At 40.0% G+C, this 25,033-nt stretch overlaps 3 protein-coding genes across 4 annotated transcripts; 1 reads left to right on the top strand and 2 right to left on the bottom strand.

The window, feature by feature from the left end:
• Window positions 1-215: 215 nt before the first annotated feature.
• Window positions 216-8,825, bottom strand: si:dkey-103i16.6 (uncharacterized protein LOC557125 homolog). Its single transcript, XM_054619647.1, has 8 exons — window positions 8,571-8,825; window positions 3,498-3,726; window positions 2,797-3,015; window positions 2,362-2,594; window positions 1,793-1,893; window positions 1,533-1,694; window positions 1,208-1,420; window positions 216-814 (listed from the first exon to the last, which is right to left on the bottom strand). Exons 2-8 carry the CDS (start codon window positions 3,716-3,718, stop codon window positions 617-619), a joined length of 1,347 nt encoding a protein of 448 aa, XP_054475622.1. The 5' UTR covers window positions 3,719-3,726; window positions 8,571-8,825; the 3' UTR covers window positions 216-616.
• A 979-nt stretch (window positions 8,826-9,804) lies between these two features.
• Window positions 9,805-13,795, top strand: tmem263 (transmembrane protein 263). Of its 2 annotated transcripts, none has more exons than XM_054620390.1 (3): window positions 9,805-9,980; window positions 11,503-11,573; window positions 12,230-13,795. In XM_054620390.1, exons 2-3 carry the CDS (start codon window positions 11,507-11,509, stop codon window positions 12,532-12,534), a joined length of 372 nt encoding a protein of 123 aa, XP_054476365.1. In that variant the 5' UTR covers window positions 9,805-9,980; window positions 11,503-11,506; the 3' UTR covers window positions 12,535-13,795. The 2 variants fall into 2 exon arrangements, with proteins under 2 accessions (XP_054476365.1, XP_054476364.1); XM_054620389.1 differs by having other exon boundaries at window positions 9,806-9,985.
• A 3,378-nt stretch (window positions 13,796-17,173) lies between these two features.
• Window positions 17,174-20,822, bottom strand: LOC129107843 (zona pellucida sperm-binding protein 4-like). Its single transcript, XM_054619428.1, has 11 exons — window positions 20,601-20,822; window positions 20,376-20,507; window positions 19,806-20,105; window positions 19,352-19,499; window positions 18,561-18,745; window positions 18,375-18,472; window positions 18,143-18,303; window positions 17,875-18,067; window positions 17,557-17,704; window positions 17,397-17,472; window positions 17,174-17,315 (listed from the first exon to the last, which is right to left on the bottom strand). Exons 1-11 carry the CDS (start codon window positions 20,820-20,822, stop codon window positions 17,224-17,226), a joined length of 1,755 nt encoding a protein of 584 aa, XP_054475403.1. The 3' UTR covers window positions 17,174-17,223.
• Between the last annotated feature and the right edge of the window lie 4,211 nt (window positions 20,823-25,033).

Here is a 25,033-nt window from a genome sequence, read left to right as displayed (position 1 = left end):
CAAAAGTTCCCTTACTGCCTTTTCCTGGCCTCAAGTCTCTGTTGCCGAGTTCCTAAAGTGCTTCACTGCTTTGGAGAAGCTCCACACTAAAATTTTACTTTCACTTATTTTATGTGACCGGGTTCCACTGAAAGGTTAATAAACTGGACATAAAAAGGACAAAAGATTCAAATAACACAATACTTTTATTTAATATTGTTTAAAATACAGTGTTGTTGCAGATATAAAACATTAATAAGTTGACTGAGATGGGACATAAAAAAACACCTGAAGAAACATCAGGATTTTTGTTACAGGACCTCATATATATATTAACTAGTGTTCTGGATGGACCCTACCTCTATAATAAGTGCCTTAAATATGGTTGTTGAGAAATTGATAAACAGATCATTTGGTTTACGTATGAACATTTATAACCATGACACACTGCGGCTCCCAGATGAAGATGACAGATGTATTTCACTCCGACGAAAACATTTTGCCACTAGCAGAAAATAACCAAATGAAAAGTAACGGTTGTATACAATTACCGAAGAAAAGTCTTAGTGTGAACTCAGGAGAGAAGACAGCTTCTCAAACCTTTCCAGTGCCATCGTTTATGCAACATGCAGCTGCATCAGTTGCTCTGGCAGGATGACGCAGAGCTCTTACTGTCCGTCTCTGAGTCTGTCTCCTCGCCGCCGCTGGATGCTCTTTGACCTCCTGGTCTGGTCTTTGTTGAGGTTTCTATTCCACCTGGGGGCTCGGGAGTTCCTCTGCTCTGACAAGATGTTTGTCCGCTCTCTGACAGGCTGCTAATCAATAAAGGGTTGCTCTGCAGAAAGGGAAATGACTGCCATAGTCAGCTAAATTGTTTTAAAACAGGGCCCAGAGACCATTAAAGAGAAGCTCCACAGATTGTACTGATCAAAGTCTGTTAGAGAGTACTACTGAATAAGTGAACAAAGTTGAATAGAGCTTTTTGTGAAACCTTGTTGAAATCTGATACTTTGCCTCAAGAAATGTCAGTTTACTGTCATTTGAGCCTGAAGACTACAAGTTTGACAATGAAATAAGTGAAGTACTGTTAAGTATCTATATCTATGCCTGTAAACATCACCAGTGTGCTGTGGTCCCCACTTTACCTTTGGATTTCACAAAAGGTAAAGTTAAGAAAGAGCCTAGAGACTTATAACTAAAAAGACCTAGTGTTTAAAATGTAACCCACCAGTGTTTCCTGACTCCTCATCAACTCCTCAATCTCATCGTTCCAGCCGAGCATTTCAGCAAACCTCCGCACTGTGTCCTCCAGGTCACCAAGCTCCATGTGGTCTCCTCTCCGCAGTGGGACCTTCTCAAAGGGACCCACGGCGTGTCGGTTCAGGAGGAGACGTGGCACAGTGGAGCGTACCGTGTTCACCAGGCTGGCAAATGGCTCAATCTGAAACAATTACATTTTGTAAAGATTTTTTATGAGCTTATGGGTTTATCTGCTCAACAAATGTACTAGAACCAATTTATAGTACTCAATACAGATATTAACAAATGTTGACCTGTAATGAGGTGCCCATAATGATTAGCAGGTCTGCTTTGGGGAAGTCTTTAGTGTGGAGGAAATACTTCTGAGGAAGGTCTTCTCCAAAAAATACAACATCAGGTTTGACTGTTGCAGCACAGAATGTGCATATGGGGACGTTGTCATTCATTATGGCATGCTGCAAAACAAAGAAAAGGATAAGACGTTACTCCTGCATCAGATTCAGTGTAGAACTGTATTCAATTTGAATGTTTTTGAGCATGGGTTCAGACATACCTTAGCCTCCTCAGCAGGGTACGCAGTGTAGCACAGGTGACAGGCAGCCGTGGCGAAACTACCGTGAGCTTCCACAAGTTTGTCATCTGGGATTCCACATACTGTGAACAAAGTTATTAAATATAACAACGGACGTTAAGAGCAAACAAGGAGATTCATTTTGAGAAACAAAACGGACTAACATGGACAGGGTAGCTGTCAGTGCTACACAACTGCTGGATTTGGAAAAAGAAAAGCTTTGCTCTCATCCAGTACGTCTCCTGGTGTTAGGTTTAGGGACCTACTGTACAGAGGACTGCTGTCATATTTTCATTATATTGATGGTTATTAACTGTTATATTGTCCCTGATAAATATAGGTCATTATTTTCAGTGACATTATTTCTGTTTGGTTACATGTATGTTAAAAATGTCACTGTAGATATTTACTCAAGTGATGGCAATTCTTTTGGATCTATGTTTACATTGTGCAATGTGTGTTCGTACACGTAATAAAAAAACGTAGGCACTTTCAGCTAATCTGGAGTTTAATTTGATTTTAGTTTTCGTTCCTAGTAAGATCTCACTCACGTTTCTCCAGTCCGTCGATGTTCTGGGTGTACATTCGGAGCAGCAGGCCTTTGTGATGAAGCATGCGGACAAAGTAGTGTATGTAGTTCGGTTGGTGGCTGCCAGGATACAGAGCCTTTGCCAAGGAGAAAAAAGGTTGCGGGTCGTTGGAGAAGTAATCAATGTTGAAAATGGCTTCTGGGTAAGGGATGTTGTACTTCTCCAGGTTGGCGTAAAGACCTGTTCCTGGAGTTCTGAAAACGTAGAAATACAGGCATTTTGGGAATAATGTTGATGCTTTTATAAAAAAATAATGGTAAGTGTTTTTTTTATAATTTTTTCCTTGACGGTTGCTATATCCACTTAACAGGATTACACTTAAGCTAGAAAGACTTGTATAAAAGAAAAAAGAAATGTGAGGATCAGGGTGTAGAGAGAACAAAATCAGACACCGACCTGAAGTCTGGGATGCCACTGGCTGTGCTGATTCCTGCTCCGGCCACCACCACCACGTTCTTACAGCGGCCGAGCTTCACCAGTCGAGCAACAGAGGCTAGACCGCCCCGGGAAGAGGACTTGGCAGCTAATTCAGGCGCACTGCCACGACCAGGTCTGGACCCAGAGGACTGACCAGCCTGCACAGGGTCACTGCTACTTATGGACGTCTTTCCTTTACTGATGGGCAGGACATGAAAAATAATAAACATTTTGATCCCATATGGGACGGTACCTGACTTAATTACTTTATATTAAATAGTTAATGTATAACCAGAGACATCTTTTTTTTTTTTTTCAGATACTTGAAAATTAGGGATTGCACTGTATCAAGAAGGGTAGAACATTACTTGCTGATGGTCATACTCTTCCTGTTCAGATGTAATCTGTCTGTTAATCCCTGCTATGACTACCCCGGTACTGCATGACCAGCAACAGTTTAAGATAGATTTGGATGAAACGAGTTAAATATTCAGATAACAAAAGAGATTGGGAAAGATGCCTGAATGAAATCCACTCCTATAAAAGTGTCTCTAATAGGAACTGGTTCATTTATCTCTAAATCAGTGCAGTAAATTGAAGGCGGACTCCTCATCATATCACAGACAGTTGTAGCCTCACAAATAGAAAATAAAGTAAAAGTTACTGCATTATGTCCCCACCTTGTAGGTAAACTGTCCTGTCTGCTCACACTCATCTGACTGAGGTCCTGGGCCAAAGCAGAGTCTGTCTGCTTCCTTCGTTGTTTTCCATAGGGACCCGGCCCAGCGTCCTGGGTCTCTGCAGGGTTGGTGTTACTGGTCTGGGAGCTGGAGCTGCGTGTCATCCTGGTGACTGGAGACTGGGGGACTTTTTTATCCCAGCTGGACCTGGATCTGTTCATCCCAACACCTGTTGACGGCAATAAAAAACAAATAATTCAGCCTTAATTAAACATTAATTACTGTTTATAAGTTGTTTCTTTCCTAAACTAAGATTTGTGCAAATGACATTTGCTTTGAAAACTTTTTTTTTTTTTTAAGATTCTAAATGCCCTTTTTTTCTTCTAACTCCACTAATTGGATATTAAGTTGTTTTCAATGATTTGCTTTCCACTTGCTCTCCCTCCATCCTGTGTCCCATATTTAAAAAGCTGTTACACTGAAATTATCCTTTTCTCTTCACTCCCTTTGCACAGAGAGGAGCCGAAATGTTTTAAAACTGTCAACAGTTGAACAAAAGGTAATGGCTGCAATATATCTAGCAGCCCCCCTCTGCTCCGCAGCAGCTATGCTAATACAGTCCACAGCTGTGGCAGCTTTACTGTTCAGGGAAAGCGGAGGGGAGAGCTGAGGGGTGGGGAGTTAAAAAGAGGTGGCAGAGGTGAAAGGGAACCGTAGATTGACTGTGTGTCAACAAACCCAGCTGGGTGAGAAAAGAGGATGCCCCCTAACGGCCCCCTCAAACTGAGGAAAAAGGGGAGGGGGGTCTAGAGATAAATGATACAGAGGCGGGATTCAATAAAGATGGAACAGAGGAGTAGGAGAAGAAGAGGAGGAGGGGGGGCGGGGGTTCATTTCCAAAGCTATTCTAGGCCTTCAAACAACTTCCATGAGGAATGAGTGTGAGTGATCAGGGCCGAGGGAGCGGACAAGGAAACAAAAGAGCTACAACCCATAAAACATGACTGCTTTAGAGGGCAGCGGGGAGATAAGATGAGCTTTTTCCTCCAGAAGTACCTTATCGCCCTCCGGAGGGGACAAGAGAGGAGAGAGGGGTCACTGAAGGCTCACGGAGCAGACGAAGAAAAAAAAAAATAGGAGAAAATAGCAGCTTCTGGGACAATGTAGTCTCAAAGCTTTTCTTCAATTGCTCCATCAACATTTGAAGAAAACCTGTTATTACCAGGCTTAAAACTGATGTAAACCCTTTGAACATTCTTAAAAAACATCTAACATTCTCCACGCTACTTTTATTTTAGGCACTCAATCTTCTTTCACTTTGCCTCCTTAAAAGCTGAGGCCCCCACATTACTTCTGTTTTTCCCTCCCTGCGCATCCTAAAGAACTATTAAAACAGCGGGGTGAGGGTCTCTGCTTTTGTCCGCACTCCTCTCAAAAAGACACTGCTGAGTACAGGCAATAAATCACCAGCCTAGTTATTAAGGTCTCACACGGATGTTGTAGTGTAGCAGCAGATCCTCTAATGCGATCTTGAAAAGTTACAAATGCAGAAAAAAAGTCATGCACAGAAATCACCATCATGAACTAGAACAACAGATAAAGAACACAGGTGTATTCCTTCTTGGATATCATGGATTTACTAAATAAAAACTGGACTTGAAAAATGGGAAATTACAGGAGAAACTTAAATACCTAGAGAAATACCTAGAGCCAGTGTGGCTGCAGAAAACTGTAGTGGGGCAAAAGAAGCAGCAGGTTTTCAGTCAAAACGGAGCAGCAAACAGTAATGTTGGCAAAACGGCGTTCACTTCGACAACAACCTATCACTAATGAAAGCTGACAGTGTTTGATTTTTTTTTTAAATTTACATTAAAAAGTCCCATTTACAGATGCACAAAAGTGTATTTTTACGAGATCAAACTGCTTTTCAGTGTGTTAAATGTCCACTCCTTTAATCTGATAAAAGTCTAGATGTGATACTATTATCATTCTTTAATGACAAATAAATCCCTGTATGAATGACAAAAGGCTTAAAAAGGATTTGAGAGCCCCCCCCCCTTTATTTGGCCTTTCACACTGCTCGGTCTCGCAGCTCTCCCCAGGCTAAAAGATGAGTGTGTCCCAGTGCCAGACCACCAGGAGTGTAGCTGCTCATATGAGGGTTACAGTTATCTAATTAGGACAGTCCTACAACACCGGGCACACCTCGGTGCTCGCCATTACCACACCAAAAAGTCAGGATAATGGATAATCCTTTTACAACCTTAGAGGCTGGAAGCCAAACACCAGCTAAGAGCAGCAGGAGAAAACTTTGTGTAGAAACCACAAAAATGCAACAGGAGTTTCCCCATTGACATTTACCGCTCAACAAGTGGCAGAAGAAGTTTTATTACATTTCAATACCTATTGAAATGCCCATTACAATTTTCCAAAGCCCAAGGTAACATCTTAAAATTTGAAATGACTTGTTGCATTTTGCTTTGATAAACCCAAAAATGATTATTTTTTAAAATTGTTAAAATAATTTTCTGTTGATTGACCAATCTAAATGATAAACTTTTTGGGGTTAAAGTAACAACAACAATCATGATTTCAACAATAAATCCCAAGGACTGCTTATTGGAAAATAAAAAACAACCAAAAACAACAAAAAAGTGCTCAGTGATCCAGTTGCTATTCTGTTTACTTTCTTTTTATGTTAATTTAAATCAACCATGTAGTAAAAAAAAATATCTGAGCACCAAAGCAAATTTTTTTACACTTTGTAGACCAGTGCTATAAACCTATAAAATGCATTATTAAACTGAAATAAAGAGTTGAGACGTCCAAAAATCATATCCTTATTACTAGAGTTGAGTGAGTCCGTAACACAGGTGGGTTGTGGGAGAGTTTATTTGGGTCAGTAATGAATTTGCAGAATCTTTAATTTGTAGCCTTGTAATAACATTGAATCTAATATGAAGGCTAGCATACATTCTGTTTGTTTGGCTGATGAGAGGAAAAAAACAAGAGCCTGTTAACTCTGCCTGAATGCATTTCAGTCTCATTTATAAAGTACTTAACATGTGTATATGTTTTCAATAACACATGCATCCCCCCCATCCAATGACACAGGGATGGCAACAGGCAGCCTGGTCGCCATGGTGACCTCTTCATAGTTGGAGAGGCAACAGCTCGATGTCGTCCTTCCCCACCTGCTCACTAATGACATATCAGTCTGTGTAGCATCTTTGTTGGACTCTCAATTGACACAAAGCAGTGAGTCCTAATTTGTGTTAGTATATTGTTTGCTCACACAGAGGGGAAGGTGGGTGGTGGAGAGTTAAGTCTGCCCAGTGGGTCGATGGATAACTAATGTCTCTTCTTGTCCTGTTACTCCTCTGAGGACTTTACCAGCCCTAAATTAAACACTATTCTACTTATAATGGGGTGTGATTTTAACTGTGCAACCGTGTAGATTCATTGAGAGAACTGAAAACAGACACTGAAGGCACAGGTCTGCTCTCACCCTGACAAAAACCTTAAGCTGCCACCCATAACAGTAGATAATGACACACAACAAAACAAGCAATGTAACAGGGACAAATTAAAGCTGTCAAGTTAATTAAAGGTAATCAAGGGCTGCAACAAACTTATTTTTCATTAGCAATTAATCTGCTAATTAGTTTTTAGACTATTCGAGTAACCGTTTAGTGTCAGAATGGCAGATGTTGCTTGTTTTGTAAAGAACCATGATATTCATTGATAATTTGTATGGTATGAAAACAGGATAATAGCCACAAATCATTTGAGAAACAGCAAATGTTTGTAATTTTGCTTGATACACGCCTTTAACAAAAAAGTAGTTATTAAAAAAAAAAATTATAGTTGGGTTTGAGTTGTCAAATGACTATGAGGTTACAGAATGAGCCTTTAACTGTTTTAACCTTTTTTCTAAGATAAAAAGGGTCATTACTTTGCCTGCGAGCCAAAATTGTTGTTGAGGACATAACAGTGTTTCTTAACTATGTGTGACCAAATCTTGTTTTTTAACAAAACTTTTTGAAGTGCAGTGCTGAAAAAGACAAAATAAGTTGACTCGCAGTCAGTCTCAGGTCTTACAGATGATTGACAGTGAAGTTACACTGGCACCTGCTGGAACCGAAATCTCATTACACTTAAAAAACTGATACTCATTTTGGAAAACAACCAATCCCACATACAGTTACAATTATACACATGTGATAATTGTAACTGACTTAAATATGATTACACCATTCATTACACTCAAAAACATCAATACTTTCAACAATCTGTACAGTTATTATATTTCATACATCTTTAGGTTAGGCCAGTGATTTAGGAAGACCATGTGCATTTGGGACATGAGTACAAGCATTACTGGATCCAGTTATATTAAAGATCCCCTCCTGACACAGTTTAAGACATAAAACATTTTTTTATAGAATAATTGTTGTCTGATATGTTTTTCATCAACAAGTAAGATTAACTTGTTAAGATTTCTTAAGTTTACATCTTCTTCTATCTCATTGAAAAATCCAGGATCTGAATATGCTGTTTAATATTATTTAAAACGTTGAATAACTGGACACAAGATGTCTCCATTCTCAATGTATTTGCCTCCAGTTGTGTCACAAATCGTGCTTATGCCTACACGTCTGATATTTATGTCTGATATTTAAGAGAAACTTAACACTTTCAGCATGCAGCTTAATGTGAAAACTGTCCTCTAATATCAAACTCTGCTCATAAAATCTTACTGCACAATGAAGCTCAAAATCCAAGTGAAATAAAAAATAAGATAAACATATATTTCGGACTGGAGGGGCTTTAAACTTAATGGGATACACAGCAGCCTGTTATTAGAGGAAAAACAGCCTTCTGAGGTAAACAGACTCAAACAATCAAAAAATTGAAATAAAAATAATTTATAATAACAGGATCTAGGAAAACGCCTTTAAAGATGTATGTGGGCTACTGTGAGGAAAACCATTGTTCATTGTCACTTAAAGGCGGTGCCTATGATAACAGGTAGGTACAGATAAAGGGGTTAACATCATTGTGATTAGCTACCTGTCTTTCCAGACGGCGGTACTTTTGAATGCTGAGCAGACGACGTCGTCAGACAGACAGACAGACAGACAGACAGCAGACTTTTGGAGCCACTCGAGATGTTTCACATCCAAAAGGAAACTCGCTAAACTTCTTTATCACTAAACTGTGAGCTTGTAGCCCTGCAGCCGCTGCAGCCAGGTCAACATCTGATCCAGGAGAAATCAAGGAGTCTCATTCTTCTCCCATGCATGCACCTCATCTGCATGCTGTCTAACCCGGGAGTTTCACAGGAGGGAACTGTCACTCTGCTGTTATTTCCGGGTATGAAATAAATCGTTGCGAATACAGGCGGGAAGCAAGAGCTGGGGTCACATGGTGCTGTGTTTCCGCTTACCTAACCTCATATAGGCCTTTTTGTCATTATATGAAAGGCATATTAACATTAATTAATTTCATATTGTGTATTTATTTTTTATATAATTCATTGTGTACATTTTCTATAAAGTGTGTATTTCATTTTGTGACAATAGTGTGCAATCTTAGGGGGTATGACTGAAACAATTTCAATTCAAACCAGATTTATTTTTAGTTTAGGGGGTATGATTGAAATTTTGTTTCATATTTATTCTCATTATTATCTACCCAAGATCTTCCTTGTTGCCAGTGTTTTTGGTACTTTTTGTAAAAAGAAAAAAAAACAAGTTTAATGAAATCTTAAGTAAAGAGGTAAAAAAAAAATGAAACACCAAAGTATGGTTTACATTTTGTACTACCTTGTCATTTGCAAGTGCCTTCATCATTTCAAGTGTTGATTGTAGAAATAAATGTTATGAAAATACATTCTACATATCAAGATGTTTTTTGTTTCCGTTCTGTTTCTTAAATACTATTCCGTCACGCCTCCTAATGAAAGAGGCGATCTTTGATATAGGACGAACCATGGAGGGTGTACGTCACTTCCTCTTTGGAGGGGAGGATGTTGTTTTGGTGTTTTGGTGTTTTCTGTCCAGTGTCCCGCCAAAGTGATGGAAAAAGGCCTTTTACAAAATAAAGCTTTTATTTTCTGCTCACTCACGGTTTACTACACTGATACTTTCCACAGTTGTTCCTAATCACCACCAGGACGTCTACACTCATTCTGAATTAAAAACAATAGAATAATAAAAGGCAGAATGTAAAATACTGAACAATAAAAGGCTACTCCTATAAAGGGCTTAAATGAAGGCAGCCGGCAGCCGGAGCTTCATCCTGCGTTACCTCTGTGTGTTTTTATGGGTGGAGACTGAGGTCCTCCCTCAAAATATATAGTCAGACAACCAAACTCCATCAGCCTGACCACCAGCAGCTACATCACTAGAGGCCGTGTAGCCCGAGAACTGTTTTATTTGAGCGCACAGTCACGTCACATTGGACCAGTCTGATTACAAAGTAAGGTAAGTGCAACATAAGATAGTTTTTGGTGCAGTTTGTGTGCTGATAATCCGCAACGAGAGCTTACAGAACCACTAAATACTGAGCCATAGTATCTAGATCGATAGTGTGATCGGGACATGGAACGACTGATGACTGTGCACCGAGCAACGGTTGAACAAAAGCCGTTAAACCGCCGTTTTGTTTCTAGGGAGACGTGACGTGTCTCAGCGAGAAGACCGTTGAAAATACGTTGAACATGGCGACTAAAGGCAAAACAGCCACCAGTCCGACCATTTCTATCCCTCACAGTGACACAGCACCCATGTTGCCATGTTTATATGTTATAGTCATTCGACCACTTTTAAGCAGATATCTTGTTTTAACTGGTTGGCGTTAGCTCCAGTTAACGTCAACGTGAACGCTGTAGTTCGCCTACGATGCGAGACTCCGACGCGGTACCGCGGGCCTTCAGATACCTGCTTGTGTTGGCTCACCTAACGGGAGAGACGTGGCGATAACGCTGTTTACCCAGCAGCTGCCCGGCTCGGCCCTTTGTTCATTGTTTACTTAATAAACGCTACGACTGAAGGAACAACGCTGTCGTCTGAGCAGATTGCATCACTTCATAGCAAGGCACCATTGAAAATAACCCCATTACAAATGAACAAACAGTTAATTTAGGTAGTAATTTGTGTGGTCACTCCTGCTTAGGGATATGGAGTTTATTCCATCAAACTGTCAGTTCATGTCATTGTTCATTTTTCAGTTTCCCAAAGTCTAGAAGACTACTCATATATTTTTTTTGTTTGTTTTTCAGCATCAGTTGTCTAAGCTTAGATATTCAGTGTTTGTTGTGTGTTTTTAACCTGTTGTACAGCCCTGTGGCAGACCATGAACAGGTCTGCCTTGTTTTAGGATCAGCAGCACACCCAAAGCAAGCTCCTGTTAGTGTCCTTACACACACACATACACACACACACACACACACACACACATACACACATTACATTACATTACATTACAGTCATTTAGCAGACGCTTTTATCCAAAGCGACTTACAGGAAGTGTATTCAACATAGGTATTCAAGAGAACTACTAGTCACCAGAAGTCATAAGTGCATCTCCTTTCTTACACACACTCCTAGCTTTAAGAAGGCTTTCTCTACTGACTGTCAGCATTTTTTCTGACAGACGAGAGTGTAGCCTCGTCCTAATCATAGTGTGAACGCCAAAGCAGCTCATATATGTATGTACCAGGTAGAACAAGGAGCACAGTTTAAGGGATAAAATTAAATTATTGTTGCTTTGTTCTGCTGTTGCTCTCTTATCATACATCAGACATAAATATTCAGAAAGATTTGCAACAACAACACAGGCACATATATGTGACTGTGTGTAGATCATAACAGAAATTACATAAAGATGCCAGGAGGAAAACTATTTAATGTTACACAGAATCCCTTTCCCTATAGTTCCCGACACTGCATATCTCTGTTGATTAAGTCTCTGTTAGTGATTGTGTCATTTATTTTTGCAGAGAGATGAGTCAGGAGGAGCAGGTGACTGAGGACATGCCTGCATACCTCAATGATGAGCCAGTAGCTACAGGTAAGTTTAGTTGCAAAGGTCCTCTGACAAATTTCTGTCTATTGACCCCAATTTGTTGAAAGGTGTTTGATCCTGTTTTCAAACAAAGAACTAGACGTGGGATAAATTATATGGAATCACGATTATGGATTTTACATAGGGATTAGCTGTTTCTGCAGTAATCAACTTCTGGTAAACTTATCAGTGCAGATTCAATAGGTTAATATTCATATGAGGCTTCCTTTACCAAATACATTTTAACTGTAACTGTTCTGCTCTTTGGCATCTTATACATGGATAATGAAAATAATCGTAATTTGCAGCCTTACACGACTGATTATTACTTTTGAAATGTTTTTATACATTCATGCTTTTCTCTTTAGTTACCGATTATATTGTAGATATGGTCTATTGTAACAAGCATGCAAGCATCTAAACTGAGTAAAGATAACTGAGTAAAAAAATAAACAACAACTTCTATTATCGATTAATCATGAAAGTCATTATTCAAGCAAAAGTATTATACATTTCCAGCTTCTCAAATGTGAGGATTTTGTTACTTTCTTCCTTTTACATTATTGTAAATTGAAAACCTGTTTGGAGAATATCGGTCCTCTTAGTTATTTAGCAGCGAAATATTGGATCTTAAAATGTTGCTTTTTTTTGTTTTAAATCAGATGGAGACGACAACAAGGACCATCCGCAGGCGCAGCGAAGCATGTTAGGCAGGTTTGCGGGGGGCTTGTATGGCGCCACCAAGGGAGCTTTAGGTGCGACTGTGGGCGGCGTGACTTGGATAGGAGGAAAGAGTCTGGACCTCACCAAGACCACGGTCAGCACTGTAGTCGCTCTGCCTGGGATGGGCGTGGGTCTGGTTAAAGGAGGAGTGTGTGCTGTAGCCGGAGGAGTGACTGCTGTTGGTTCTGCGGTGGTCAACAAAGTTCCCATAGGAGGGGGCAAAAAGAAGGACAAGTCTGACTGACGGAGAGAGGAGGAGAGTGAACGCGCACAGCTGAGGTGTTACGGCTCGCACTGTGTTGTTTCCTGTGTTAAGCAGGAAAAGAGCAACAGAGGACTCAAAAGTTTAGTGTACACATTTTTGGTGAAGGGAGTCTTTGTTTTTTCTCCTTTTTAATGTGATTGTTGGTAAACCCATGTTCATATATGTAAGTGGCTAAGACCCACAAAGCATGAACTAACAAAGACTCTCCTGCTGTGTTGTTAAAGGAAACACACTATTGTCACCAGTGCCTGAAATTGTTCAAATAAAATGTCCATGTTTCATTTTTGATAATAAGTGACTGTTGTACTTGCCACATAGGTTAACTTTGATACCAGAGGAGAAATGCTCCTAAAGACTGTAAATGTACTTACATTTCACTTGCAAGACAATCATTGATCAATGGTGATCTGTAACTGACAAAGAGGTGTTTCACTGTCAACTGACATGGATCAGAAAATGTGTACATTGTGACTAAATCAGCTCTCCGTTCCGCTCAAAGATGTGATCTTTAAAGTACAGTCTAGTTTAATATCTAAACCCCCTGCTGACTTTGGACTGTACATATGTCACTGGTGAATTTTTTTGACAGTTTCAGTTTTCCTATGAATTCACATTGCCCTCTTGTGGCTATATTGTCACCTCAGTGGAAGGTGACTCATACTTTTGATACAGAATCAGATTTATTACAATAAAATATTGCATCACATTATGAACGCTAGAGTATTTTGATTCCAATCAAATTAACTTTCGGTTGTAGTTGTAATTGATTCACTATGAATAATATTTTATACATGACACATATTTTGACTAACTGTATATTTTGATAGTTACCGTGATATGTTGTTTAATGTTAACTCTCAAAACAAAGTATGTCAACCTCTCTCCTTTGGACACAGATGGTTCATAAGGGCATAATTCTCTCCCAATGTATCAAAGCATTAGTTCTCAACCGGAACTTCCCCCTAATGCTTCTCCATAGGAATCTGATGGCTGTAGTTTTGACATTAGATTCTGAATTTCAAGTGTCAAGTGCATTTCAATCAGATAAAACTGGAGTTCATATAATGAATAAAAAGCCTTTTTGTAAATAGTAAAAACTTTAAAATGCCATTCAAGTCTTGTATGTTACAGAACTAAGCTTTCAAAGCTTTTTTTTAATCAGTGTTGCAGGATGTTTGAAAGTTTACTGAACAATGAGAATTGTTTGAAACATGAACTTGTTTAAATAAAACATGCTGAAGGCTGTATTTGTATTGTGTTCAATCAGACACAAAACAAGTCTTATGAAACCAAACAGTATATTTACACCAATTTACTTCTGTTTTTTCTTTTTTAACATTTTGATTTCACTATGTTATATGGTTCTTTACCTTAATAATTCACTGTTCTGCATTGGACAAAATTGAGATTTGGAGTTTGAGACTTGAGATTTCTTTAAAACACAAACATCAGTGGCTTTTGGATAAAAATCAGTTCAGGAAGAATTTATTTGACCCCAAAAAAGATTCAGTTAATTTTAAGTGAAATGAAAATGTGCACAATTGATAATATGCTCGGTATACTGTATTTATTGGAATAGTGAAGTACAATTTGTTTAATGGAGGACCATTGCTATTTGCAGGATTAAACATCCTAAATACAATTAAAACTGCAAATATATCAAACATTTTGTTACATGAAGTAAGTACCTTACAACCCCTCACAAGATAAAGCTTTATCCTAACATCTATGGATTTAATCAATAAGCTGCACGTCTTCTGAACAATGTGAAACAGCTACAGTACTGGGGAGAGAAAATTAATCTATAAAATCAGATTTAGATCTTTTGAAATCTTTTACAAAATGTTCTCGGCCAAATACTTGAACTAGGCTCTGTGCTGTTTACTGCGCAGAGGCACCCATGTTCACTGGAGATTGCAGGGACCTCTGGTTGCTGTGGTTGAGGGACCTTCGGCTTATGATCACTGAATACATTAGAATATTGAGGATACTTTGGCTGTGGAACTGGTTGGACTTTAGGCGCTTGAGGATATTGAGGAGCCTTTGGTGGTGGTGGAAGGACCTGTGGTGCTTGAGGACGTGGGAGAACCTGTGGTGCCTAAGGAGGTGGAGCGCCCTTTGACATCGATGGTACAGGCTTCTGCCATCTTGAGTCCTGAGCTAACTAAGCACCCTAGCAGTGCTAGTGCCACTAAAGAGGTGGCACTCCAGCGCTTTGCCATTGTTCAACAGCAGTTTGACCTGGACAGTCCCCAAGTGTACTACTTATGTTTTATATGCTGTAACATTTATATGTGACCAGGCATGATGTTTTAAAACCCCTCCAATTACAACTTCCCAACTTTTCAATAGCTACTTACAAGCTTCAGGGGTGTATACTGTCATGTTTTTATATTATTCAAGGGGATGATTTGAAAAGTCTTTTTGACAAGATCAGACACGTGTCCTTTTGGATCAGGTCAATGTGTTAAACAATCTGACATTAAATTATTTATTGACAAGTCTTACATTTGGGTCACAAAAAACTTTTTAAAGGTCCTTGTGGCCTCGAGACTTATTTGACACCAAATGTTTATTTTGTTGTGCCAAATGGCAAACGTATTGATCTTTTCTCTGGCTCTTTAACAGAGTTTGCCTCTAATATGTGCCTCAGCCCAATTGGTTTGTTCATGTGTATACCTTGCTGCTGTACCATTATGGACCCATTATTTTTAACATAACCATGTTGCAGTTTCCTAAACAGAGGAGCTTTAAATCCACTGCAAAAACATGCTCTGAAGGTTAATGCCAGCCAAAATACATCTTAAAATCTAGGAAGACTTTTCTAGATGTATTACATAATAGATACATACAGTATTACATAACTATACTAGCTTGGGAAGTAACAAATGAAAAGGGTGAAGATCCTTTATTATATAGTTACAATAACTGGCAATTGTACAATCCATCCATCCATCCATTTTCATCCGCTTATCCGGGGCCGGGTCGCGGGGGCAGCAGGCTAAGGAGGGTCCTCCAGATGTCCTTCTCCCCAGCAACACTTTCCAGCTCCTCCTGGGGGACCCCGAGGCGTTCCCAGGCCAGACGAGATATATAATCCCTCCAGCGTGTTCTGGGTCTACCCCGGGGCCTCTTACCAATTGTACAATGGCATAAGGAAATAATTATGATAGGGTAATGGTTTGTAAATACTTGCAGCTAAATTGATTTAGACTACTGAATTAATTTGTTAGCCAACTTCACACTAGACCCAATGCTATTTTACTGATATCAATTCCACCGTTCTTTATCGTTTACTATCCACATACCTCACTGTGTCGTAGCCAACTGATTTATGGAATTATAATTGTGTCAGTTCTGACTGTGTGATTGGAAAAATATTTTTTTAACCAACACATACATTTTCTTTTGTTACCAAATTTTTATGCTGAAAATAATTGAATGTGCATAAACAAAAATTAATTCTGTCCAATACATGAGTATTATCCTCATAAGTGCAAAATAATAACCGTAGCTTTACTCAACCTTACACAATGTTCAGGAAGTCGACAGACAACCTAAAGATTGGACTAGGATAGAAGAAACCTACAAAACAATGTGGTTAGTTAATAATGTGCTCCACCTTGGCTTTGGATGTAATGCTCAGTTAATACAGTAGCTTGGTTAGCTAGATTGCTGACTACTAAATAACGACCTTATTTTGGCTGTTGCTAAAAGCCCGACATGATACACTTTTAAAATGAGATGTAACATACTCTGTCCAACAAAATCATGCATTCGATTTTGCCATAGTTTCAGACAGGATTCAGTGTGTCTTTGTTATTGCAATAGTTAAATAGCTATTTACAGAAACTATAAACTAGGCAACCTATGTGTATCTATGTTGGTCGACCTTTGTATTACTGTTCATATGACACTGTTTCTCTTTTGCATTTGACTAACTGGTTTCTCTACTGCACTTTTATTTCCTTTTTTGCATTTGTGGCATCATACTTACTAATATTGCACTTTAACTGTATTTCTGCTCCATTCCATTTGTATTTGACTTCGTTGTAAGTATTTTATTTTATATTATTCTTAAGCAGGTTTTATGTAGTTTTTAAATGCTAATTATTTCCAAATGCCATTCTTATGCTTTCCGTGTGCTATAAAGTTGCCTTGCCTTGGCCTGACTACAAGCAATGGCATTTCTAAGGGGATAGAGCAGTGCCCCATAATATTAAGCCTGGATACCTCTATAGCCCCTGTAACTGTGGCGAATATTTGCTCACATTTCCCCAGAGAGTGTAAATTGTAATTATCTATTTAATATATAATTAAAAATGGAAATAATTTATCATATAATGCAATCCAATGCAACTTCACAACTAACTACAACCTCGAACATTACCAGTTGAATCAACACTTTGCTGACATAGTATTAAAATAATAATAATAATGAGCTCTAAAATATGATTTATTAAGTGTAATTGTATTGCATTGATTAGATCATTATGGTGTGTCTAATAAACTGTTAAGCTTTTGGGGATCTTTCTGCAGTAAACCAAAACATTTCAAATAAGTACATTGTCATTTTCATTTCACACCACTAATAACTGAACCATCTTAATGTTCCAGATCTTTTACAAAATTTTCTCGGCCAAATACTTGAACTAGACTCTGTGCTGTTTACTCGGCAGAGGCACTCATGTTCACTGGTCCAACAGAAGCCACAACCTTCGGCTCAGTCGTCCTCTGGCGCTCATCCATGACAGCTCTCCCTAAAAACAGACAAACAAACGTGGTCAGACTTGATGGCATTTTGCTCCTTTAATTCTGCGGATTATAAATTCATCTCTTACTTTTTCTGAAGCATGATGGTTCACAGGAGTAGCCTGGTACAGGACTGCACACAACTGTACTGCAGTGAATGTACAACTAAACAAGGAAAACAGTGTAAGCAGAGCAATACAAAGACATTTTTTGATTCAGCAGTTTATCATCAGTGGATTTAATCATTACCTCTTCCTTCAGGGGTACCATTGAATTGGGGTCCACAAAGGTAAACATTTTGAAAAGGAAACGCCTGTAGTGACTGGGGAAGTCCAGACCAGAGGAGGGACCCACTGAAACCAGTGAGGACAAGTAGCGATCATCACTGTATGGACACCTGGATGACAAAAAAATAACTTGAAAAAAGTCCACTTTAAATATATAAAAAACGATGTCAGTGTTTTCATAGCCTTCATTTTCCTATCACTAATTGTAAATAGCGGGCCTGAGAAAATAGTTGAATATGTTGTCATTAACAGGGCAGTGTAAAATTAGTGTTTTAGTTACCCGTCTATCAGAATGTCCCACTGGGGCAGATTGTGAGGGATGGGGCTTGTGGTTACCCAACAGCGATCAAGAGTCAGGACAAGGTTGGGGTCTGTCTTTCCAAGGAGTTCAACCTCCACGTACACAGCCTCCCTCAGTATTTTGGTCACAGGATACATGTCCTCCGTGTAGAACGAGGAATAGGCCATATCAACTGTTAGAGCAGGGACCAGTTAGTATGACAGCCATCTACAAACACAGCAGCGCTGCCAGGCAGACATACACTTACCTTCATTACAACCCTTTGAATTGCATTGTCCGTTAGCCAACCTCAGGTGAACACTGATGGGTCCCATAGCAGCAACTGGTAGAGGAGGATCTAGTAACGGTAATACTTCTGCAACCACAGTTTCAACAGAGGTGCCGGTGTATCTACACTGGAAGAGCAATCTGAAAAGAAAAATTGGCATTATGTTGCTTGTTGAGATCTTTTATTTAGATATTACAAAATGATCACCTACTCAAAGTGGCTGTCCCTCGTAATGACTCCAAGAGGCCCGACTCCCACTTCATATGAGGCGGACATTCTGTTCTCATAGATTATAACTCCAGGCTCTTCCTATAAAATGTATTTTAAAAAAGGCTGGTAGGGTAACAACGTTTTAAAGTTGTCTTTATTAGGTGAGAAGAGAAAATCATGGTCTTACCATAACAAGGGAGCCGCAGGAGGTAACAGGGAAGTTGTAGATGGCAAAGCCTGAATTAGAGTCCACATGTGTACAGCCTTGACCTTGTCCCAAAAGTGAGATTGACTCAAGGTCAATGTTGGGTAGAGTGGCATCTCTGGCCACTACAACAATAAACTGGGCATCCATGGTGCACTGGACGGTCACTGGTGGCACAAAAACAGATGTTGACAAGCCGAATCGTTTAATATTACAGACCAAAGAAAACTGTTGACATGACAGTGGGTCCAGAGCTATTCAGTGAACTATTTGAGGTTTCACTTAGGGTACAGCTAAGCTAAATCAGCAAGCTAAGATACTCATTATGAGGTACGCATTTTATTATTTGGACCAAAATGAAAAATTGACCATAATGCTAATGATTACAATAGAATTCATTTCGGCAAATAATAATCGAAGTTAAACATATTAAAGAATCATTTAAACATATTTTCTATTGTGCTGAAGGATGCCCAATGAATTGACATCTTGGCCTTATTAGTAAAGTTACTGATATCATGAGCACATTATGGGACGTAAGTGAGTTAAGGGTTGTATAAGCTAAACCTTACTGCATTTTATCTTTGAACAAAAACAAATACAGCAAATATTTGAGTTACATAAGTCAAATACATGAAAAGAAAATGTCTACCATAGTGTTATTCTATCTGGGTCATTTTACGGGTAAGTAAAGTCGTCCATTAAGACACAAGGCAGTATTTACTGAAAAAAAAAGAGACAAAGAGACAATAAGAGCATCGACAAAAACCCACCTGCTTTTCCAAAGTAGCACTGCTGGCCATTAAAGCAGCAGCTAATTGCTTCACATCCAGCAGCAGAGATATCAGCAGATCCACATGGGACTTTTTGGCTCACTGCCACCTCACAACTCTGGAAAGAAGGCTGCAATGGCACACTGGGCTGGTAAATGGAAGGTGTCTGTGGCACTGAATGTTGATTTGGTTGCTGAAGTTGTTTCGGTTGCTGTGGTTGATATGGGTCCATTGGTTGCTCCGTTTTAGAGACCTGTTGTTCACCAGGAGACTGAAAATTGGGAAATGATCGTGGATATGCAGAATACTTTAATGATTGTGGATCCTGCGGTGGAAGAGGTTGGACCTGGGGCCTCTGAGGGTATTGAGGAACCTTTTGCTGTGTAGTAGGAAGTTGAACCTGTGGCCTCTGAGGGTATTGAGGAACCTTTTGCTGTGTAGTAGGAAGTTGAACCTGTGGCCTCTGAGGGTATTGAGGAACCTTTTGCTGTGTAGTAGGAAGTTGAACCTGTGGCCTCTGAGGGTATTGAGGAACCTTTTGCTGTGTAGTAGGAGGTTGAACCTGTGGCCTCTGAGGGTATTGAGGAGCCTTTTGCTGTGTAGTAGGAGGTTGAACCTGTGGCCTCTGAGGGTATTGAGGGTATTGAGGAGCCTTATGCTGTGTAGTAGGAGGTTGAACCTGTGGCCTCTGAGGGTATTGAGGAGCCTTTTGCTGTGTAGGAGGTGGAACCTGTGGCCTCTGAGGGTATTGAGGGTATTGAGGAGCCTTATGCTGTGTAGGAGGTTGAACCTGTGGCCTCTGAGGGTATTGAGGAGCCTTATGCTGTGTAGGAGGTTGAACCGGTGGTATCTGAGGGTATTGAGGAGCCTTATGCTGTGGTGGAGGTTGAACCGGTGGCATCTGAGGGTATTGAGGAGCCTTATGCTGTGAAGGAGGTTGAACCGGTGGCATTTGAGGGTATTGAGGAGCCTTATGCTGTGAAGGAGGTTGAACCGGTGGTATCTGAGGGTATTGAGGAGCAATTTGCTGTGGTGGAGGTTGGACCTGTGGCCTCTGAGGGTATTGAGGAGCAATTTGCTGTGGTGGAGGTTGGACCTGTGGCCTCTGAGGGTATTGAGGAGCAATTTGCTGTGGTGGAGGTTGGACCTGTGGCCACTGAGGGTATTGAGGAGCCTTTTGCTGTGTAGGATGTTGGACCTGTGGCCTCTGAGGGTACTGAGGAGCCACTTGCTGTGTAGAAGGTTGAACCTGTGACCACTGAGGGTCTTGAGGAGCCATTTGCTGTGGAGGTTGGACCTGTGGCATTTGAGGATGTGAGAGTTCCTGTTGTGCCTGAGGAGGTGGAGCACCCTTTGCCATTGATGGTACAGGCTTCTGCCATCTTGAGTCCTGAGCTTCTACCTCTGTCCCAACTAAGCACCCTAGCAGTGCTAGTGCCACTAAAGAGGTGACACTCCAGCGCTTTGCCATTGTTCAACAGCAGTTTGACCTGGACAGTCCCCAAGTGTACTACTTATGTTTTATATGCTGCAATATTTATATGTGACCAGGCATGATGTTTTAAAACCCCTCCTTTGAGGCCAAACAACCACCAATTACAACTTCCCATCTTTTCAATAGCCACTTAAAAGCTTCAGGGGGGTTTTATGTCATGTTTTTTTATATTATTCAGGTTGATGATTTGATAAGCCTTTTGACATCTTCACAAGATCAGTTGTATGGGTGAGACAAGGGGAGTAAATGCCCTGTCAAATCAGTCCACTGGGGTGACAGTTTGACATTAAAGTATTTATTGACAATTTAGGTCACAAAAACCTTTTCAAAGGTCTTTGTGGCCTCAAGCTTTATTTGTCACCAAACGTTTATTTTTCTAGTGCGCAATTTGCAGGTTGAGTCGGCAGTTTTACCTATAACTAAACATTCAAAGGTTTAGTAGATCCCTTCTTCAGAATCTGAAACCAAGTTTTGCCATACTAAAAGTGTGCAGCAGCTTTATTTGCAGTAATAGACCCTAATATTTGAATTGAGAATGGCATTGCTGGGAGTGTCTTCTGAAAAGAACATTGCAGAGCCTTCCTTCAGCTTGCTAGATGTTGTTTCGTTGGGAGTAAATGGAAGGAAACACAGGCAATCCAAGCTGACCAGTCAGAGTTCTTGCAGCAATCTAGAATCCATAATTTCTAAAGCGGTATCAACTGTTACGCCATATAAGATCAGTTTAGAGCGCAGCCGTGAGCTAATCAGTGGGACAAGCTCACATGCAATAACATGCACTAAAAGCATGAGCATCTGGCCTGGCCAAGTCAACAAAACAAGGAGAAGCTTGAGTAACAACACAAAGAGGGGGAGCACCACTCTGCTTAGGTAGACATTACTTCACTATATCTTTACATTGCAAATAGGTGTTTTCTGCTGTAATAATGTTTAGAATGTTAAGTACAGCTCCTTTTTTTGTAGGGATGCCTGACAACACAAACCTCTCCAACTGTTATTGGTTAAAAAAGGTTCACTTTAAAATCAGGTGTTGGGGAAAATATTAACCAACCTGAAGTTTATTGTGTTTTTAACAAATCCTCTTGAAAAGTAGTATTTTAACACTGAGTCACACTTACTTATATTCTCTATGCAAGTAGTCCAAATTATATTAAGACCATTTTTAAACTAATATGACATTTCAACCAATGCCTCTTAACTTCAGTTATGGTCTTAAAAAGTGTTGACAATTTTTTCTCCAGAGGCCTTCATCGAAAAGGTTGCTTTATGATAAGTTCCAACTATTCCAAATAACTTAACTAAAAGACTGTGCAGCTGTCTACAAGGTGTAATTACAGTATAATGTTGCATTTCCCCTCAATTTAAAGATTCTCTGGTGTCAGTTGCTAAAAGCATGAAGCAAAGTGACTGAGAGCAAGTGGACAAAGACCACAAGCAGAAAACAAAAATATGTCACCTGCTAAAGAACAGTTTATTTAATTTGTTTTACTTTTTTGATAACAGCAGTGAAATAACTATACGTTATGCTAAAATGTATCATAACAGTAGTGCAAATATAGAAGAGTCAAAGTCAGCAAACCTAGTCAGTAATGTCTGTAACTCATCAAGATCTATCTGAAAGTTGCTAACATTAGCACACATTAGCCATAATTATACCAGACCATGTAAGGCTTTAGCAGAAAAGCCTCTGAGTGTCTTGAATTGAGCAAAGGGTTGTATAGCTTTTCAACTTTTCATTTGTAAGAAACAGATTATGCAAGTGGAGGATCCTTCTAATGTCTCAGAGGATAATAGGTGGCATTATTGCTTTGCAGAAGTAGACAAATACAATAATACAAATCAAAAATCTACTTAAAGGCACAATGTGTACGATTTGGAAGCCTCTAGAGGTGTGTCTGCAGATTACACAAGGTGAAAACCCCTCAGCTCACTCCATTTCCAAGACTGCTGTAACGTGAGTCACCAAGTGCAAATCTGTGGTCGCATTGTTTGCCTCGCTCACAGGTTATTCTTACAATAATAACACTAATTAAGGGACAACAAAAGGTGGCAGGCGGTATCACGGTTTTGCACTCCGCGGCTCACGGTACTGCAGTTTCACACACACATTGGAGAACTACAATGACCTTCAGATAATGCAAAAACATAGTAGGCACTCTTTAGGGCCAGTGTTTGGTTTGTCTGTTCTGGGCTAATTAAAAACATAGAGGTACAACATGGTGGACTTCGTGAAGAGGATCCAGTTATAAGCCAATGTAAGGTTATTTTACAAAAAAACAACAATTTTGAGTAGCATGTGATTATACATTAATAAAACATACAGCCTATTATTGGATCATTATTATTGATGTATTGATATGTAAGTGGTTCTTTAATGTTGCTATTGGTCAAGGGGAGGCTGTTTTAATCTGATTGTCTACTTAATATACTTTTGGTAGTTTAATCTGAAACAATGGATCATATTTCATAAAAAAAAAATATATATATATTATTTTGGTGTAGCGTAACTCACCATTACCTCAAATATATGAGCTAATCTCACTTCTGAAGTTATTTTTTATTTTTCATTTTATTTTCCCCTTTCTCACACAAGAATGGCCTCGTTTCACAACTAAGGTGAAACAACTGCTTATTACAACAAAGCAACAGTCTAATTTCAGAACATAGTCCATAAAGTATCCGGGAGGTCTAAGAACCAGAGCCTCGACCGGGAGTTTAGAGGGGACTGGTTAAATATCACTTGGCCTGATGGGGGAACAGTCGATGGTGAGTCAATAGTGGTGGGTGTGGGTGGGGAGAGAGGGCTGGGAACTGTGACTGTCAGATCGGAGGGGCCAATGAGAGGAAATTGCTGCAGCCAGGTATGTGTAGCTCTCCCTTGCTGTAGCTCTTCCTTGTTGCAGACTTAGTAGGTTTAAATGGCAAACCATGCACAGGATGATCATAATGGACACTCTGGCACTAATCCAAGAGGTAATGAATCTTGTTTGTCACTCCAGGAGAATTTACATCAGATCCGAGGCACTTCAATATTTCAAAGGGGCCTTTACAGTGAGGAGCCTATTTTTGTTTGGCTGTAGTGGGGTCATTTAACCACACGAGGTCTCCAGAACCACAGGGAGTGTGCTTGACACTTTTTTCATACTGTTGTTTCTAGCCACAGTCCCAGTCCCATGCAGAAGAACCAAAGGCTGACTGAAGTTTCTAGGTCAACTGCGCATCATCAGTCAGCAGGAAAACCTGGAGTAGATGAAGATGGTGTGTTGCCAGGTAACAGCAGGTTGGCAGGCATCCTGGCTTCATGACCATGTGTTAGGTAGGATGGAGTGAAACCTGTTAAATAGTGAGGGCTCGTGTTCAAGCCAAAGCAACTGGGTAAGGCAGTCATCCCATTCACTAGGCTGCTGATCAAGTGACTTGGCTTACTGGTCAATGAGTGTTCTGTAGCATCTCTCAATCATGCCTTAACACTGAGGATGATTCGGGCTGGTTCATTTGTTCTGGATGCCCAGCAATTAACACAGGTGTTTCACCAGGCCAGACTCAAATTTATGTTCTTGATCTGTGAAAAGCATTTCTGGAATACCATGTTCACAGATGAAGTGTTCTAACAAACATTTTGCGACTGTTGTGGGGAGCTGGCTCCTCCTGGCAGCATGTCCAAGTGGTCTTGAGCAAGACCCTGAACCCTAAGTTACTCCCCTCTGCTCCTAAATGCTTAGGATGGGTTGAATGCAGGGCTCAAATATATGAATGCGCTTCGATGTATAAGTCAACTCAAATAAAGATCCAATTTGAAATAAAATTGACCCTTGGAGAAACAATTGCAACAACTTTTGATGGTGAAATCATGTATGTCAGCTCTGACCTTTGGAAAGGGAAGCAAGAGTGACACTAGTCACGTTTGTCATTGCTTTCCCACTCAGGGTATCTCTGATGAAAAACATCTCTTGATTCATTTTTCAAGCTGGTTACAGTGACAGTCATCTTTTGTCATCAGAGGCTTAGGTAAAATCATATCCATCTGTTCTGATGGTAGAGTGGGTGACGATCCTGCAGTGGTCCGTTGCAGCGCCGTGCATGCTCTCTCACAGTGGCTAGCGCTGCACACAGTTTCCTCAAGGTTGACATTATTAGCAAATTTTTCGACTGCAAGTGCAAGGCAAGTGATGTCTGGACTGTACACA

The sequence above is a fragment of the Anoplopoma fimbria genome, chromosome 19 (assembly GCF_027596085.1).
Source record: "Anoplopoma fimbria isolate UVic2021 breed Golden Eagle Sablefish chromosome 19, Afim_UVic_2022, whole genome shotgun sequence".
Taxonomy (NCBI): domain Eukaryota; kingdom Metazoa; phylum Chordata; class Actinopteri; order Perciformes; family Anoplopomatidae; genus Anoplopoma; species Anoplopoma fimbria.
Note: the sequence above shows the minus strand (reverse complement) of the source record. Positions and strands in the feature narration are given on the sequence as shown.

Excerpts from the sequence above, each read along its gene's own strand:
- si:dkey-103i16.6 (XM_054619647.1), bottom strand. The coding sequence starts at position 3,718 with ATGAACAGATCCAGGTCCAGCTGGGATAAAAAAGTCCCCCAGTCTCCA. Across the intron at positions 1,421-1,532 it reads TTATGGGCACCTCATTACAG|ATTGAGCCATTTGCCAGCCT; the intron begins GTCAACATTTGT and ends TAATTGTTTCAG. Across the intron at positions 815-1,207 it reads TGAGGAGTCAGGAAACACTG|AGCAACCCTTTATTGATTAG; the intron begins GTGGGTTACATT and ends CCCTTTCTGCAG.
- tmem263 (XM_054620390.1), top strand. The coding sequence starts at position 11,507 with ATGAGTCAGGAGGAGCAGGTGACTGAGGACATGCCTGCATACCTCAAT. Across the intron at positions 11,574-12,229 it reads TGATGAGCCAGTAGCTACAG|ATGGAGACGACAACAAGGAC; the intron begins GTAAGTTTAGTT and ends GTTTTAAATCAG.
- LOC129107843 (XM_054619428.1), bottom strand. The coding sequence starts at position 20,822 with ATGGCAAAGCGCTGGAGTGTCACCTCTTTAGTGGCACTAGCACTGCTA. Across the intron at positions 20,508-20,600 it reads AAGACCCTCAGTGGTCACAG|TGGCCACAGGTCCAACCTCC; the intron begins GTTCAACCTTCT and ends CAATACCCTCAG. Across the intron at positions 18,473-18,560 it reads CCTGCGGCTCCCTTGTTATG|GAAGAGCCTGGAGTTATAAT; the intron begins GTAAGACCATGA and ends TACATTTTATAG.